The sequence below is a fragment of the Lycorma delicatula genome, chromosome 4 (assembly GCF_047948215.1).
Source record: "Lycorma delicatula isolate Av1 chromosome 4, ASM4794821v1, whole genome shotgun sequence".
Taxonomy (NCBI): domain Eukaryota; kingdom Metazoa; phylum Arthropoda; class Insecta; order Hemiptera; family Fulgoridae; genus Lycorma; species Lycorma delicatula.
The window spans coordinates 36,146,945-36,164,547 of NC_134458.1; the positions used below are offsets into that span (position 1 = coordinate 36,146,945).

At 33.5% G+C, this 17,603-nt stretch overlaps 1 protein-coding gene across 3 annotated transcripts in view; it reads right to left on the minus strand.

Moving 5' to 3' along the window:
- Positions 1–10,745: 10,745 nt before the first annotated feature.
- Osbp (oxysterol binding protein) overlaps positions 10,746–17,603 on the minus strand; it is an 85,547-nt gene continuing 78,689 nt past the window's right edge. For all 3 annotated transcript variants that reach the window (XM_075362714.1, XM_075362715.1, XM_075362713.1), the window contains exon 14: positions 10,746–11,690. In XM_075362714.1, coding sequence (XP_075218829.1) covers positions 11,548–11,690 — 143 coding nt within the window. In that variant the 3' untranslated portion in view covers positions 10,746–11,547. The remainder of the gene's footprint in view (positions 11,691–17,603) is intronic.

A 17,603-nucleotide genomic window follows, 5' to 3' on the forward strand; every position in this document is an offset into this window, starting at 1 on the left:
AATCTGTTTTCCATTTTTTCATATCTTATGTTTTCTTGGGGTTTAATAATTCCTTATTCACCTAAATTAATTTTTTGAGCTTGAATAATTTTATTATAAATATACTGTATTAAACACTCATCTTTGCTCTTGGACATTTTATAATTCATTTTTTGATTTTAAAATCTCTGCCTATCCATTTTGTGTAATCTGTCATATTATTTCATTATCTCTTAGCCTTATCAGTGTGTATTTTTTTACAATGTATAGTTTTTCTACACTAAGAATTTAGCTTTCTAGTTATTTGATTTAAAAACATTTAATTGTAAAAAAAACTTTTGTATTGAATTTTAATTTTATAGCAATTATTTGATATTTGATGAATAAATTTACTTAATATATTGGTTTAAATTCAATATGATTGTTATTACTCTCATAACTCAGCATAAATTAATATTATTGTATAATTTAATAATAATCATTACCTTTAACACCTATGGCGATAACATGACATTACTTTTGAAAATTTACAATTAATACACAATTACAACTTACAGTTTTTTATCAACTTACTTAGTGAATTTAATCTCTGTACATGTCCAGTAATCACTAATGAATGCAATTTAATAATGGTCTAATAGTAAAATATATTTATAAATTTTTCTAAAGACCAAACAAAGCACAATGTGGAACTTTTATGTATTATACTGAGTATAGGTCCATTAGCATGAGTTCAAGGATAATTTTATTTTCAACTCAAGGATTATTTCATTACTATTTAGATTACTACCATGCTTTGAAACTCCCATTTATCCAACATAGAGCTTAATTCAACCAAGCAGTTAAATTTATACATTTAACATTGTGTACATTTGGTAATATCGTGAAAATCTGTTTTGTTTTGAAGGTTACATTATACCAGATCTTTTTTAAATATGAAAGCCGTTTTCCTAAGTTTTGCTGATGCATGTTAAAGAAAAGTTCAAAAAAAGAGTAGATTTCTTGTTTTTAGTTTTGTATGACTAAATTTGAGTGTTTTGTTTTTTGCCTGTTAGGAATTTTATAATGTTAAGCTCTTTTATTTGATATTCAGGTAGCATGGGTAGCTTGTCTGAGCAGTCTGTGAATCATACTTCTAAAAGCAGGAACTTTATTGAGGCTGGATGGTTTGAAGTGTAATGAATAAGTTATGTCTGTCAAAATTGTAAATATTTGTAAAAAATTGTAAATTGTAAAAATTGTAAATATTGTCAAAATTTACTGTAAATTTTGAAAATATTTTAATTTGTTGCTTTATGTCACGGTGAGCCATTTAGTTTATATTATATTTTATACATTGATCAGTTGAGGTTAGGTCCTATTTTAATTTGATATTTTGGCATTTTATCATTTTGTTAGTGTCCTTGTGGTGCGGGAAATCTCTGTTGAGAAATGAACATGGAGGGTTGTGTTAAATAATGCTCCTACGTTAGTGTGTGTTACTAGTGCTTGTGTGTTGGTGTTCTGCTTTGTTTCCGGCCACCTGTGTCCATGACTGTGTGACGTCGGCAACATCCCGTTAGGATGCCTACCTAGGCCCTCAGCCACATACCAAAGCTATTGTCAACGACCGGATAAGTTTTAAACCTTCGTTTAAAGACTTTCTAATTTTATTTATTTCTATAAGTTAATAGATTAGTGAATACTATTGAACTTATTAGTGAATACTATTGAACTTTTACAAGTAATTTTATTCTTAATTCTTAAATTAATTTATAAATATTAATATTATATTTATAAAATATAATAACTTATTATATTTTTTAAATTGATGTTACTTAATTTAAATTCATTATAAGTTAATCTTAATTTAATTTAATTAATTAAGCCATTAAATTGGACTTTATATAAATTAAATATAATACAATAAATAATTTTATTATATTATATTAAATTACTTCTAGTTTTAACCTTTTTACTTTAAATTTTTTATTTTCTGACAGACTTTTTATAGAAGTCAAAAATAGTTAAATAACTTAATATTAACTTAAATTTTAGCAGTACTCTTCGGACAATTCTTTCTTAATGGAAAGCTATCTAATCCGAACCCGTCCTCTCCCCGTCATTTTCCCTCCCCGGAGTTTTCTGATGGAGGAGAGGATAACGATGTGGGAGCAAGAAAACATCTAAAGCATAGGTCGGTAACCTTGGGTGATCAACCCTCCGAGGAGCCAAACACTACGAGGGGCAGCTGCCACCATGGAGGTTAGCGATGGAAATTCCTTGCAACCTCCAGTCACTAGGCGGGAGAAAATCCCACCTATCATGTTGGACTGCCCCAAGGAGTGGCCAACGCTGGCGAGAGCAATCTCCGCCATTATAAGAGGGTGTCTGGTAGCCAAAAGTACCGGACTCTGTAAGGCTCCAGCTAAGCAGCGAAGGCGACTTCAGGGAAGTACAGAGTTTTCTGCATTCCAAGGGAGTCGCCTTTCACTCCTTTCAGCTCCCAAAAGATAGGGAGCTCAAACTGGTTATCCGGGGCATCCCTTATGGGGCCATCCCGGAAGAGGTGAAAGAGGAGCTGACCTCGCTTGGTTACGAGGCCAGTTAAAAAGCTGACGAGGGATGGAAGGGAGACCCCCACGTGCCTCGTCCCTTAAAACGAACACCAGACACCAGGGGCATTTATTACCTGGAAAACTTATTCTATTTTAGAATTAAGGTGACCCCATTTGTGTCTCGAGGGGGTCCGCCCCAATGCCACAGATGCCAAAAGTTCGGCCACTCGTCGAACTATTGCGCAGGGCATAGCTCTGCGTGAAATGTGGTGGAGACCACGACACGGCTCCGTGTCTAAAGCCGCGCAAAGAGCCTGCCTCGTGTGCAAACTGTAAGGGGCCGCACCCGGCCAATTACAGGGGCTGTCCTTATTATAAGGAGCAGCTGAACAAGCAAAAGGGCACCCAGAAAACATCCGCTGTTACGGACGGACGTAGCTGGGCACGAGTTTTCGGAGGGGGAAAACCGAGCCCCCAGCCCCAGGTAGTTTTACCGGCGGAAACGGTGACGGTGGAAAAAGGGGAATCACCTACCACCACATCAACAAAGCCTAAACCGGCAATAGTTATAAAAAAGGTGGAGGAAAAAAAGCCGAACACGCCTGCTCCGCAGAAAAAAAAGGCAGCTGAACAATCGGCAAAATCAAAGAGGGCGGGTGCCAAAACCACGACTTCTGGCAAACACACCAAAGTACCAGAAGCCCAGCCCCCCACCAAAAAGGCGTTAACGACTCCCGGCCCCTCCAGCGGCAAAATAAATATAACCGCACTCCCGAAGGAGAGTTCCAGTATGGATTTCTTGTCACAAGTGACAATTAAGGATGTCCTACCGGAAATTCTAGCAATATTGCCCCGCCTGCTCCAAGCAAAATCTCTGGACTATATTCCATCATACAGTGCCTCATTATCTTGCTATATAATTATGGTTAGGCAAACTCTCAGACTGCTACAGTGGAAAGCCAATTCAGTAGTAGGCAAGACGGCAGAACTTTGCCGTCTGGCCGAGGATCTACTAATAGACGTAATACTGTTGTCTGAACGCGAACAAACAACTGACCATTCGGAATTACTTTACGGATAGGCCAGTACGCCCTGCCAGCGGCGGAACCGCAATCTTAGTCCACAGACGTCATGTACACACGCGGGTCGACCTTCACACTAACTTAATGGAGCAGATTTGTGTACACGTGGAACATCTAGGCACGGTGTATCGGCTGATTTCGGCTTAAAATAAACCAAACTCAGCAGTACCCGGCTATCTAGATGCCGTGCTAGAAAATTGGGACGGGCCTATGATACTAATGGGTGATCTCAACGCTAAGCACAAGTCTTGGAATAGCAATCTGACAAGTGCAAATGGCAGGTTGCTATACGAAAGGGCACGAGCACGCCGGTTAGTCGTCATAGGCCCTGAGGTGCAGATCGAGACCTGATGTACTCGACATCGCAATCATGAAGGCGGTAACAACTCCGGTCATGATTGAAACGATAGAAGACCTCAGCTCGGACCACTCTCCTGTCTTATTGGAGTTGGGCCAAGCAGGGGGCGGCTGAGACCCCCCCGACTATACCCCGAAGGTCAGTGAATTGGAAAAGGTTCTATGAAACTCTCCAACGGGATTACAGACCAGCGCATCCTAAACTCCTGACCACACCGGAGGAAATCGACGACACGGTCGAACGCGTCACATCGTCAATGACCGAGGCTCTGCCAAACAGCTCTACGGAAAAGACCACGAGGCCTATCCGTAATAATCTCCCACCTCACGTCTCTGATGCTATAGCAGAAAAGCGCCGACTGAGGAGGAGATACCGAATCACCCTGTCCCCCGATGATAAAAGGGCTTTTTATATTCAAACGGACAGAGTGAAACAGCTGCTGGCACAACATCGAGAGAATTCATGGAATGAATACCTCGCCTCTGTCTCAGACGACCACTCCTCAGTGTTCAGGCTAAACAAAAAACTACGAGAAGGAAAGAAGCCCCGCCACCCGGTTGTGGGGACAACGAGGCCCCACAACCGGCCTCGTTATTTGGAGGCGGACAGAGCGGAGGTTTTCGCTGACACCCTGGAGAGCCAATTTACTCCAAACCCCCCTCCCGAACGACGACTCCACAACCGAGGTGGAGTCCTTCCTCGTAGATTATTTAACACAGGTGGGGAAGCCCCACTAGAAATAGACCAAGTCACTGAGGCAGAGGTTTCCGCTGCTATCAAAGCCACAAGGCCTTGGGTGTTGACGGGATCGGTGCCCGCGCAGACGCCCCACTAGAAATAGACCAAGTCACTGAGGCGGAGGTTTCCGCTGCTATCAAAGCCACAAGGCCTCGGGTGTTGACGGGATCGGTGCCCGCGCATTCCGGAATGTTCCACCCGCTCTTATAGCGACCATAATCACAATATTCACGTCAATTTTGTACTTGGATATTTTCCGAATTGCTGGAAAACTGCAAAGGTGGTATGCCACCCAAACCTGGGAAAAGTGTGCTCTTTCCCCAGAATTTCAGGCCGATTTCCTTATTACCAGTGTTGTCAAAGCTATTCGAAAGGATTTTCCTGGATAGACTTAGAAGACATTTGGGAAAAGGAGTACGGCCTGAGCAATTTGGGTTCAGGGAGGGCCACTCGACGACCCTCCAACTGGTTAAAATAATCGACAGTCTTGTCGGAGGCCTAAATAGAAAAGCGGTAACTGCAACCGTTTTTCTAGATGTGGCTAAAGCCTTTAACAAAGTCTGGCGTAGCGGTTTGCTGTATAAACTCGCACATACGACGATTCCCTGTCGCTATGTCAGATTGATACGGTCTTATTTACTAGACCGACAATTTGTTGTACGCGTAGGGGGAACAATCTCCTCCACCAGAGACGTAGCCGCTGGAGTCCCCCAAGGAGCAGTGCTTTCGCCGTTCTTGCACACGGGCTACGTCATCGATATGCCGCTGTCGGAAGGAGTGAAAACAGCTCTATACGTTGACGACACACCATATTATTATGAATCCGGAAGTGTAAATTACGCGATCGAGACCAACGGCAATTGGATCTAGTAGAGCCGTAGCTCGATATGTGGAGAATCAAGATCAACGGTGAAAAATCGGTGGCAGTGATGTTCACATACAAGACACGTGCTCCAGCCAGGCAGCTGGAAATCTCAGGAGAGAAAATCCCCTTTGGGAAAACAGTCAAGTACCTGGGAGTAGTCCTGGATAAACGGCTTACGTTAGGAGAACATGTTAAATATGTGATCCAAAGGGCAAAGGCCGTCAGGGCATCACTATACCCAGTACTGAACAGTGCCAGCCCATATCCACTGGCGACCAAATTGCTCATTTTTCGGCTATACGTCCTGCCAATTCTAACATATGCTTACCCAGCATGGGGAGCTTTGTTGAACTCCACGCTTCAAAAAAAATTAGAAGCCGTCCAAAACATAGCGTTGCGGAAGATATTTGGAGCACCGTGGTTCGTCAGAAACTTCGCTACGATGCGGGACTACACACCGTATCCGAAGTGGGGGTGGCGCAGGCACGCAGACTGTTCGGGAGAGCGGCCGTGTCCGAACACGGCCATCTCCGGGACATCTACCGAGAGGACCGTACTCCACAGGCAAGAAAACGGCCTCATGCCGTATTAAATGAACCACCGTGAAGAGGCGGTACGAGAGTCAAAAATTGACAAACCAGGCTTAGATGCCTCTATATCGCGTAACCTATAAATGGAAACCGCGCGAAAATTCCGGCCGCGAAAGTGACAGTTTTCGCAATTAAATTTTGTTAAAACTATAAAAAGCTAGACAACACACCACGAAGTGACCACAATGACAGAAATTATACAAATAAAATGAAATATTATAATAACACCTATGCGTTATGATTTTTGAGTTTGTATTTAGAATGTTGACCCTCTAATACTGAAATGTTTGTAGAGACTTGTTAGGTCAAGTGTTGAATAATGAGGTATGTTGGTTTTCTATTTTCTTTATATAATTATATTTGAAAGGCTAGACAGCCTTTCAAGGTTTTCCAAAAATACGGAAACTCAGCATTTTTATTTAACATATTGTGAATTATCAAAATGATCCTTGCCACAAACTCAACAATAACACAAAGAGAAGCAAGACTAGCCATTAGTTTACATGTAGAATATAATGGACAGTCAGAATGCAGCTTATAGGAAATGAAATGCAACTAACACACAAAACCACTTTACAACACTGAATTCTATAGCTGCCAACCGCCTCAAAGAAATAAGTCACAGATTAGTATTAAAAAAAAACCTAGACATTTTATTCATAAAAAAAAAATGATTATGTCTTAAACACACTGGAATATTATAAAATATATAAACAATGCTTTAGCTAGCTAAACAGTTACAGTTAAAATCTAATGAACTTAAAGACCACTTCCTAAATAAGTTTCCAAAATGAAAGAAAAAGAAACTAGTAATAACATCAGCTTGTATTACAGGGAAAAATAGCAGCACCATACCATTGAAGCTGGCGCAAAGTGAGTGATATATCATCACAACATAAGTTCCAGTAACTTTAGTTTAAAGTAAATTTGATTTGGTTTGACAATAAAAATTAATGTTTGGTATAATTTACATTAAGTTAAACGTTTTATTATATTGAGAATTGCTGTTTTTTTATCGTTGTTTCCATTTTTAATTTATTATAATAAATTTTATTTTTTTATATTGTTCTTAATTCATTTCTGGTCATATCCTACCTGTTTTCCACTTTTTGTACTAGGTGGCAAAACCAACCAGCAAGCTAGTAATTGTGTGAACTTTAAAGTAGTTTATATCCAATGAAAATCTTTAATACTGTCTTCTGGATAAATTTATCCATTTCAAGAGACAAGTATGTGATGTTTCATTCAACTTGAATTTAATTTTTTTTATGTAAATACTTACCGAACTGTTTTAAAATCATTCTTATCACTTTTACCGTTATTATTATGAAATATTTGTGAGTTACAATTTATTAATCATCAGTTCAACTAAATAAAAATTTATATGTAAATAAAAGATATAAATTTTTTTGCATGACTAGTAAAGAATTAAAAATTTAATTGTGAATAAAAGACATAATTGTTTTTACATGACTAGTAAAGATTTAATTTATTGCAGTTATTTTGGTGGTATGTAATGAATGTTTAAAACAAAATCTAATCATGTATATATGAGATCTGTTTAGAAAAAAACCAAAGTTTATTTTTTTAATCTTTATTAATTTTATAAATTATTATTGGTCCTTGTCTCCTTCAAAGTACTTTCTGCCCATATTCATACACTTTTCCCAGCGGTTTCCATTTTGCAAAGCAGTCCTAGATAGGTTAATTTGAAATGGCCTTTAAGGTATGTGACAAATTTGCTTTAATATCATCAATAGTCTCAAAATGGCATCCTTTCATCACTCATTTTAATTTTGGAAATAAGAAAAAATCACAAGGAGCTAGGTTTAGCAAGTAAGGAGGCTGAGGGAGGACAGTCATCTGATCTTTGGCACAAAACTGAGTGTGCGGGTGCATTGTTGGGTGAAGGAACCAGGAGTTGTCTTGCCACAACTCTGGTTTCTTTTTGTGAATTTTTTTACATAACTGTTGTAAAATGCCTTGATAGTATGTATGGTTCAGCGTTTCATCTCGAGGTAAGAATTCAAAACCACAGTTCCATTAAAATCGAAAAAACAGGGAGCATCTCTTTGACATTGGATCAAGGCTGACATGCTTTCTTAGGGTGTGGAGATCCTTTGGCATTCCATTGTGATAATTGTATTTTTTTCTGAATGTCATAGTCATAAACCCAGCTTTCATCTCCTGTTATGATCCTTTGCATGAAGTTTCATCATTGGCATCTTCAAGAAGTTGCCGACAAACATCCACTCGTTCTTTCTGCTGTTCGGTCATCAAATGAGGAACAGACTTTGCTGCATGTTCAATTTTTCAGTTAAAATGTCATGGCATGATCAATTTGAGATGCTAACCTCTTCTGCAAGTTCTCTGACAGACAATCAGCGATTTTCGTGCACCAGATCATTGATTTTCTGAACATGGCTATCATCAGTTGAAGTCGAAAGCCTTCCTGCTTGAGGGTCATCTTCATCTGACTAATGGTCACTTTTAAATCGTGAAAACCATTCATAACATTGCATATGACTCAGAACATCATCTCTGTAAGCTTGTTTCAAATGTTGAAATGTTTTTGTGAAAGTTTTCCCCAGTTTCATGCAAAACTTTACATTGTATCGTTGCTTCTGAAAATCGCACATTACAAAAATCGCTACTAACACTTAAACATGTTGCACTCAAATAACAATAGCATGAAAATTAAATGAGATAAAAGATCCAAAAACATGGTTACAAAGGAGGTGCAGAACACAACGCTGCCAATCACATGCCACTAAATATCTCCTTTGGTATGTAATTAAAAATGTAAGTTATTTTCTGAACACATTTCATTACAGTAAAAATCATTCAGAATTGATCAATCCCTGTTTTATACAAGTCTACTATTAAAAATTCTAAGTTGTAAATACTCTATGTAGGCTTAAATTCAAAGGAAAGAATACAACAAAGGAAGAATAGAGATTGTTCTCCTGTTCAGAATTGTGATTCAGATGTTGTCTTGTACAGATAAGATTTTATCCTCCCTGCAGTTGTACAAAAAATAAAGAGTTTTAGCCACATGAAATCATTATCATAACTAAAAGAGTACTTATCATATCATTATCATGTACTGAAAGAGTACATGGTATGGGGAAATGTAGGCAAAATTTTTAACGACTGTTGAAGTTTTACATATTTCCTCAGGTTTATTAGTATCCTGATTTTAATAGCACTTCCTGAAGGATACATTTTTATCTCTTGATGAACAGTACTCTATAAGATTTTACACAAGTTTTTGTATTATAAATCATCTTATTAATATTTATTACTCAGATTTTATCTTGTATTCTTTATTTATTTTTTTTTACCTACAGGATTTTTATTAAAAGATTCATTAAAGAAATGTCTATCAATTTTGCAGTTATATGATAATTTTGCTTTTTCTGTTAATTTCAATATCTCACTTTTCTATTTAACTGGCTTTCTTTATCAATCAATGGACAATATTAAATGATACATCTTTTGATAACTGAATTTATCTATTTGAAGTTTTTTTTTAAAGTTGAATTCAATAAGTCTAAACTGTTTTATATTATTGCAGTCTTACTTTAAGTACTCACTCATTGTATTATTACTAATACTTAAAGAATACTGCAAATTGCATGTGGATGAACCCCTCTATACAATTTAGTTAATAGTAACTTAAAAGTGGTATATTTATTGCATAGTTTGCAATGATATTGTTCATGTGTCTTTGTACTTGTGACCGTCTTGAATAATGTTTGAAACATTATACATATATATCATCTCATTAATATATTAAAAATGTATAATTCAGGTCACATTTATCTCAGAATAAAGTTTTTACGCTCCCCAAAAAAATGTTCTGAGAAAAAATATATTTGGTTAAATTTAAACACTGAAATGGTTTTACTGAAATCTTATTAATTACCTGACTAAAAAATATTGTAAAAAGAAAACACTTCAGATTGTATGACTGTAAATGACATCCCCACAGAAAATTGCTTTTGAGATTATCTTTTCTGCTTGAAAGTAGTATACATTAAATTGGATTAATCTTATTTCCTTACCTCTTCTGCTAGGTAACAATATTCTTCTGATAATTATTCTAACAATAATTTTCTTTATTAATCCTGCAGCAATAGCATTACTGGTAAATATTCCAGTCATTATCAATAGTTTTATTAATATCAAAAAAATAAATAAAAAACTAACAGTGTAGCCTCTAAAGACCTATTTTATCCTTAGTGTTAGTAATTCTAGTGTTTATTATTACTGTATTGAAAGTCCTGAATTCAATTTGGTGATTTGAAAGTGTTATTTTTTATTGGTTACAATCTCACCTCACCAACTTCAATTGATTTGATCTTCGGGTAACAAAAAAATATATATTTGTTGTTGAAAACTAAACCTTTGTTTGAAAATAAAAACTGTGCGTGAGTGTATAGGCTAATGACTAATATATGGTCGAAGCTATCAATAATTTTTCTTTTATGCAATATTAAAAAAAGAATCTGAGATGACTGCTTTATGTGCAGCTCACCATCACAGCTCAAGGTATAAAATGGAACACAAGAAATTGCAGAAGTGGAAGACATAAAAAAAAAAAATTAACTATATTTACAACCAATCTTAATTTATTTTTAACAATATATCAACAATAATAAATAATAGTTTACTGTAAATATACATATTGCATACAAACAATTTTATTTTTCACAAAATAAGAGCTTTATTCAGATATAATTTACAAGAAATAAAACCCATGAAGTTTTGAAATTTTACATTATGTAATATGATTAACTATCTTTTTTCTTAATACTTTACAATGATAAGTAAACAGATACATGTATACTTGCACTGATGACTGATAAATTTGAATACATTTTGAATAAATAATACTTAAATTCAATAATACTAACAGTTTTGGAACCAACCAAATCTAACAATGTTATGGCAATTAATATTGCACTCTTTAAACTGCTAATAATCTTAAATCGGTGAAGTATTTTAACATGCTTTGTCCTTAAGAATTTCTGTTTACAGTAAAATTTTAAAGATACTACATATGAAGGTTAAATAAAGTAAAATAGTGATATCAATTTAAAATTAATTAGAAAAATACTCATACTGTGTGTTTTGCAAGAGACTGCTACGCCTAATGTTTTATAGAACAGCAAAGCATACCTCATCATTTTATAAGAAGTTTTATTGCGAATTATCAGTGCCATCTAATAACTTTTAGAATTTGAAATTCTATTTAAAAAATATAATTTTGCTTCATAATTTAAAAGCAAAAAAATGAGATAGATCCTCCACAGGCTAAAAGTGTTGCGTCATGTGTATAATAATTTTACGCATACAAGTTACTATTATTAATTATTTTTTATGGTACTGTTTATTAAAAGATGTTAGGGCACATATTCCAATCTTGTTTATCTTTAGCTTCCCAATAACCTCCTTTATATAAATGAGCGATACTTCCAGTGATCGGTTCAACTTCCTTCTTAAACCAGATAGGTTCATATGGAGGAAGAAATTTACCTAAAACAGCAAAAAACATTTAAATTAATAAAACAAAAACTATAAAAACTGTTAACATAAATAAAATCATAAGATGTTAAAACAATGACATTTCTTCACAAGAAATCTGTTTAACAAAAGTTAGTGATGACTTAAAATGTCATTAATACAGAATTTGGAGAATATATTTGATATCAAGTGTTTACTCTTTTTATATGATTCTGAACCTTTAATACAGCATATATATATATATATATATATATGTACACATTCATATGTAATGAATGATATATAAATCCGATTATAGGCAAAAAATGCTTATCATACTATAAGTTAATATTCTATACTGAACATTAATTATTATATACAAGAACTACCAATTTGTTTACAAATGTGAATTTCATTTGATCAAAGTATTATAAGAATATTTCAAATCAGGCTACTGGTGAAAACTTGGTAACCTTATTAGTAAATATTAAAGAACAGAAGTGTCAGTGGTACTTTGGCCATCACCTGCAAAAATGACTCTCAAAGACCAATGTTTCTGTAATAATTGAGAAAAAAAAATGTTAAAAAATAAAAATGTACTCTAGTGTCGAATATAAAAAAATGTTTTAGGATTCATTGTCAAAAATTTGGACGACTGTGCAGGTAACATTTTTTGTGCTACGATAACATAAAATGTATAATATGATTAGAGTAATCTCAATGCCATTTATTCTTCATATAAAAAATGCTATTATTTTACATCCCTAATGACATTGATAAATAATTACATTTTTACTTTTGTTCTAAGAACAAAAGATTCTAAGATAGAAAAAAATTCAAATATACATTTTTATTTGCTGTGTAATAATTATTATAGTATTTAGCCATTTTTTTTTCAAGTAAAAGTTTAGAAAAATACCAAGTTTTTTTAATATAACCTATTAAATGAATATGACACTCTATTTTAATGAACAAAGAATCATGATAATCTCAAATAAATTAGGTAAAATTAATGCTCTTATCATCATTGTTGATCTGCATAATTTGATACATTTGTAACTGGTTTAAACCAGATCTGACATTTAAGAAAAAGAATGTGCACTCACTATAGTGAATGTGATTCACTATATATTATATGAGGCAATGTAATTATTTTGGTTTTTATTTTAAATAAATATTTAAAGTTAGCCACTTCAAATTTAAATGACTTGAATTGCTTCTGTTTGTGACAATCCAGTTTTTTTTTTATATTTACAGAAGTGTAAATAAGGTTGTATTAATTTTTCTATTACTAAATATAATTTATCTCTTGAACTCCATTTATTTATTTAGATAATACATTTTCATGGTGCACACAAATTGATACTGTTTGCAAAAAAGATAAAACCAAGTTGTTTTGTTTTGAAGCAACTTAAATAATCACTAAGCTTGGCTTTATTATAATATATTTACTCTATGTATACTCTTGTCTAAGATATAATTTAACATCTTAGGGCTACTTAATAAATAAGAATAAATTTTTAGGCCAAAAAATGAGTAACTAGATCATTCCTTGGTGCTGATAAATATGATTCATACAGACTGATTTTTAGCAAATTAAAAATTCTTACTTTTCATGCCTTATATTAATGAATGCATAACCTTGCTAAATAAAAATAGTTATATACTAAAAAATAACAATACTCACTTGCATAAAATCAGACCACAGAACTATTTCATGCTGCAAAGCGAGATTAATTTGGCCTACAAGAAAGGACCTCATTATGATTTTGATTCTATTTTTAACCCATCGCCTAACAATCTACATAATCTTCGGATCAATTTAGTTAAATTAAAAGATTTTTATTTACAAAAACAGTAATACTCAGTAAATAAGTTTAAAAAAAATGTTAATTAGATTATCTTGAATTTTTGCAGAGTTAATTTTTACTTAAATACATGCTCAAATATTTAGTAATTAATACCTTAAAAATTGTTACTGATTTTATAGTTGTCAGTATGGTTGTAAAATTTTATTTATTTATATCTTCATACAGATACATCACTATAATTTAATATAATAATTATTTTGATATACTAAGATGGACTATAATCCCTTCTGCTTTTTATTGTTAATTTTGTACTTTATAATGCTGCTCTAATTAAGGTTTCTCCTAAGTTTTCCAAAGTTCATAGAGTTTCCTTGAACCTTTCTGGTAAATGCTAAAGCAGTTCATTTTTGTTACACATAAAACAGCTCAGCTATTTCTTATTATTTCAAGCTTCTATCCTATATCCTAGATAATTCACTGAAATTTTACAGTTACATGACAAAGCCAGCGTTCTCTTCAGTGGAGTTGTGAGTGGTTTTTGGGTATAAATATATTATTTATTTATTTATAAGTATAAAATCAAACATGTGTTTTAATGAATAAGATATATGTTACTTTACACTATTACTTTAAATTCCTGTACTTGTCTTCACTAATCTGGCATGTCTGGTATATATCTGACACATGTTTATATATCCATTGCAGGCAGGTTGGCTGAGCAATCATCATGTTATAAACATAATAAGTCTGTCAAACTGCTGACCGTGGATAAGATCATTCTACAATTCAGCTCTTTGACCTCCTAGTGTATATTACTTGACAATAATGCTTAGGATTTTTTTAAACAATGTTTCTTTGATTTTACAATTGAACAATTTTTTACTACGGAATGAATAAAGAGAATAGTAAAATGTGTTACAACCTAAGTATAAAATTTTCAAGAAGGTAATTCTTCATCAATAATCCAGCTTTTGAGTATACTTGCTAACATGGTTTAAATTGCAGACAAACACATGTATAAAATACATGTATTTGCTAACTTATCTGCTTTTATTAAAAATCTTAATTCCACCGAGTTGTACTATGAAATTTGTTACTGTATTTTATACATTAAAATACACGTACCAGTAAATATGTATAATTGCATCTTAATTTTAATAAAGCTATTTTGATGAGAATGAAGATAACATCTGAACAAAGGGGTTTAAAAAAAAATTTTTTTAAGTACAAAAAAATTAACTGAGTTATAATAAACACAACTATAGTGAACATGTCAACTCAAGCAATCTTACTCAGTCAAATCAACTATCCATAACTAATTAATCCACTTTATTACAGTAATATTTTTTTCACTTTTTTAATTTTACTCTACGAAAAGCTATAAAGACTTGATTTATCTTTTAAATCAGCAAATGGGATAAATCCATTCAAGCGAATCTATTCCAGTGAGCTGTTTGTTTATAATGTATGTATCTGCATTATTATTATTATTTTTTAATTATGAATACTGTTAACTTATGCTGTAATAATAATTTATATTTAAAAAAATCAATTTTTAATTTAATACAGTATCATTTAAAACTGTGTATTAAAAAAAACTGATAAAAGTTATTAATTATTTCTAAATAGGCTTTATAATGGGCAATCTGCATTACATAAAAATTTACTTAACAGGTTTACTGCCATGAGACATCAAATGATGTCATAGTAGTTATCAATTATTGCTATGAGACATCATTTGTTGTCCAGTTTCACAATCGAATACTGCTATGAAACATCAAATGATGTCTTAGTGTAATTTCATACTTAAGATCCAATATTATTGTTATTGTTAATGTTTTTTTGTATCAAATTATATATTATTTTAAAGATAAAATTCTGTATATTTTTGTGTTGTATGTAGTACAGAAGTTTTTCTTTAAATTTGAAATTAAAGAATGTTTTTTTTTTGAAAATCACAGTAAACATAATTGAAAAGTGTTGTAATAAAATGTGAATTAATTTTAGTTGTTTACTGACAAAGTTTAGTTAGATTTTAATATTAAGTATTCTTAAAAATATTACATTCAAATTTTACTTTGAAAATCTCAACTCAAAGTACAATTATCAATCAAATTTGATTTTATTACAGAAGAGTGACTTTTAATAATTTATGTTAAAAAACTCCCTCTATGAAACATGAGACCTTGCCGTTGGTGAGAGGGGCTTGAGTGCTCAGTGATACAGAGTAGCTGGACCTAAGGTGCAACCATATCAGAGAGGTATCTATTGAGAGCCAGACTAAGGAATGATTAAAGAAAAAGGGCAGCAGCTCTTTCAGTAGTTGTTAAGGGTGTAGGTCAGGACAACTTAAATGGCCATCCATATCAACATCACTCTATCTTTTGAGTACTGTGCAGCAGAAAGCAATGGAAAACTACAGCTGCTTTTTTTCCAATAAATTGTAACTCTCTGCATTTTCATATAACAAAGATGGAGCTGCCTTCCTTGGTAAAATATTCAGGAGGTAAACTAGTCCCCTGTTCGAATCTCTGGGTGAGGACTAGTAAGGAGGAGGTCACCAGAAAATTAAAAAATAACATTCTACAAGTCAGAGCATGGAATGTTAGAAGTCTAAAAAAGCTGGGTAGGTTAGAAAATTTAAAGAGGGAAATGGATAAGATAAATGTAGATGTAGTAGGAATTAGCAGGGTTTGGTGGGAAGAGGAAAATGACTTTTGGTCAGGTGATTTTAGACTAATTAACTCAGCTTCAAATAATGGGCAGGCAAGAGTAGGTTTCTTATGAACAAGAAGATAGAGAAGAGGGTAGAGTATTTTAAAATGCATAGCGATAGAATCATTGTAATAAGGAGAAAATCAAAACCTAAACCGACGATTGTATGCCTACAAACATCCATGATGATGATGAGGTAGAGAGTGTATACAAAGAAACTGACGAAGCAATTAAACACATAAAAGTGGATGAAAATTTAATAATAGTTGGAGACTGGAATGCAAGCATTAGAAAAGGCAAGGAAGGAAATATAGTGGGTGAATACGGGCTGGGAAAAAGGAATGAAAGAGAGGACCGATTTATAGAGTTTCGCACAAAATATAATTTAGTAATTGCCAACACCCATTTTAAAAACTGCAAGATATCAGATAGATTATATCATGGGTTAAGTAAAGATTTAGAAATCAACTCGTCGACTGCAGAGCTTTCCCTGGAGCAGACATTGATAGCAACCATAATTTAGTGATCATGAAATGTAGACTGGGGTTTAAAAACCTGAAGAAAAGGTGTCAGATAAATCAGTGGAATTTAGAGAAGCTTGAGAAAGAGGAGGTAAAGAAGATTTTTGAGGAGGACATCGCAAGAGGTCGAGTAAAAATGATAAGGTAGAAAATGTTGGACAAGAATGAGAGAATGTTAAACAGGAAATTTTTAAATCAAGAAGTAAACTTAGGCGGAACAAAGAGAACTGGTAGAAAACCTTGGATATCAGACGATATATTGCAGCTGACGGATGAACGTAGAAAATGTAAGAATGCTAGCGATGAAGAAAGTAAAAGAAACTATCGACAATTAAGAAATACTATAAACAGGAAGTGCAAACTAGCAAAAGAAAAGTGGATTAAAGAAAAGGTTTCAGAAGTGGAAAGAGAAATGAACATTGGTAAAATAGATGGAGCATACAGGAAAGTTAAGGAAACTTTGGGGTACATAAATTAAAATCTAATAATGTGTTAAACAAAGATGGTACAACGATTTATAATACGAAAGGCACAGTCGATAGGTGGGTGGAATATATTGAAGAGTTATACAGAGGAAATGAATTAGAAAATGGTGTTATAGTGGAAGAAGAATAAGTTCAAGAGGAAGAAAGGGGAGAAACAATACAGAGATCTGAATTTAAGAGAGCATTAAAAGATTTGAATGGCAGAAAGCCTCCTAGAATATATGGAATACCTGTAGAATTACTGCACAGTGTAGGTTAACTAGCTAATTAGCCATGAATCAAAAATCTTAACTATAATTCTGTACAGAAGAACTGAGAGGAGAGTGGAAGAAGTGTTAGGAGAAGACAAATTTTGTTTCAGGAAAAGTATACGGACAAAGGAAGCAATTTTAGGGCTCAGATTAACAGTAGAAG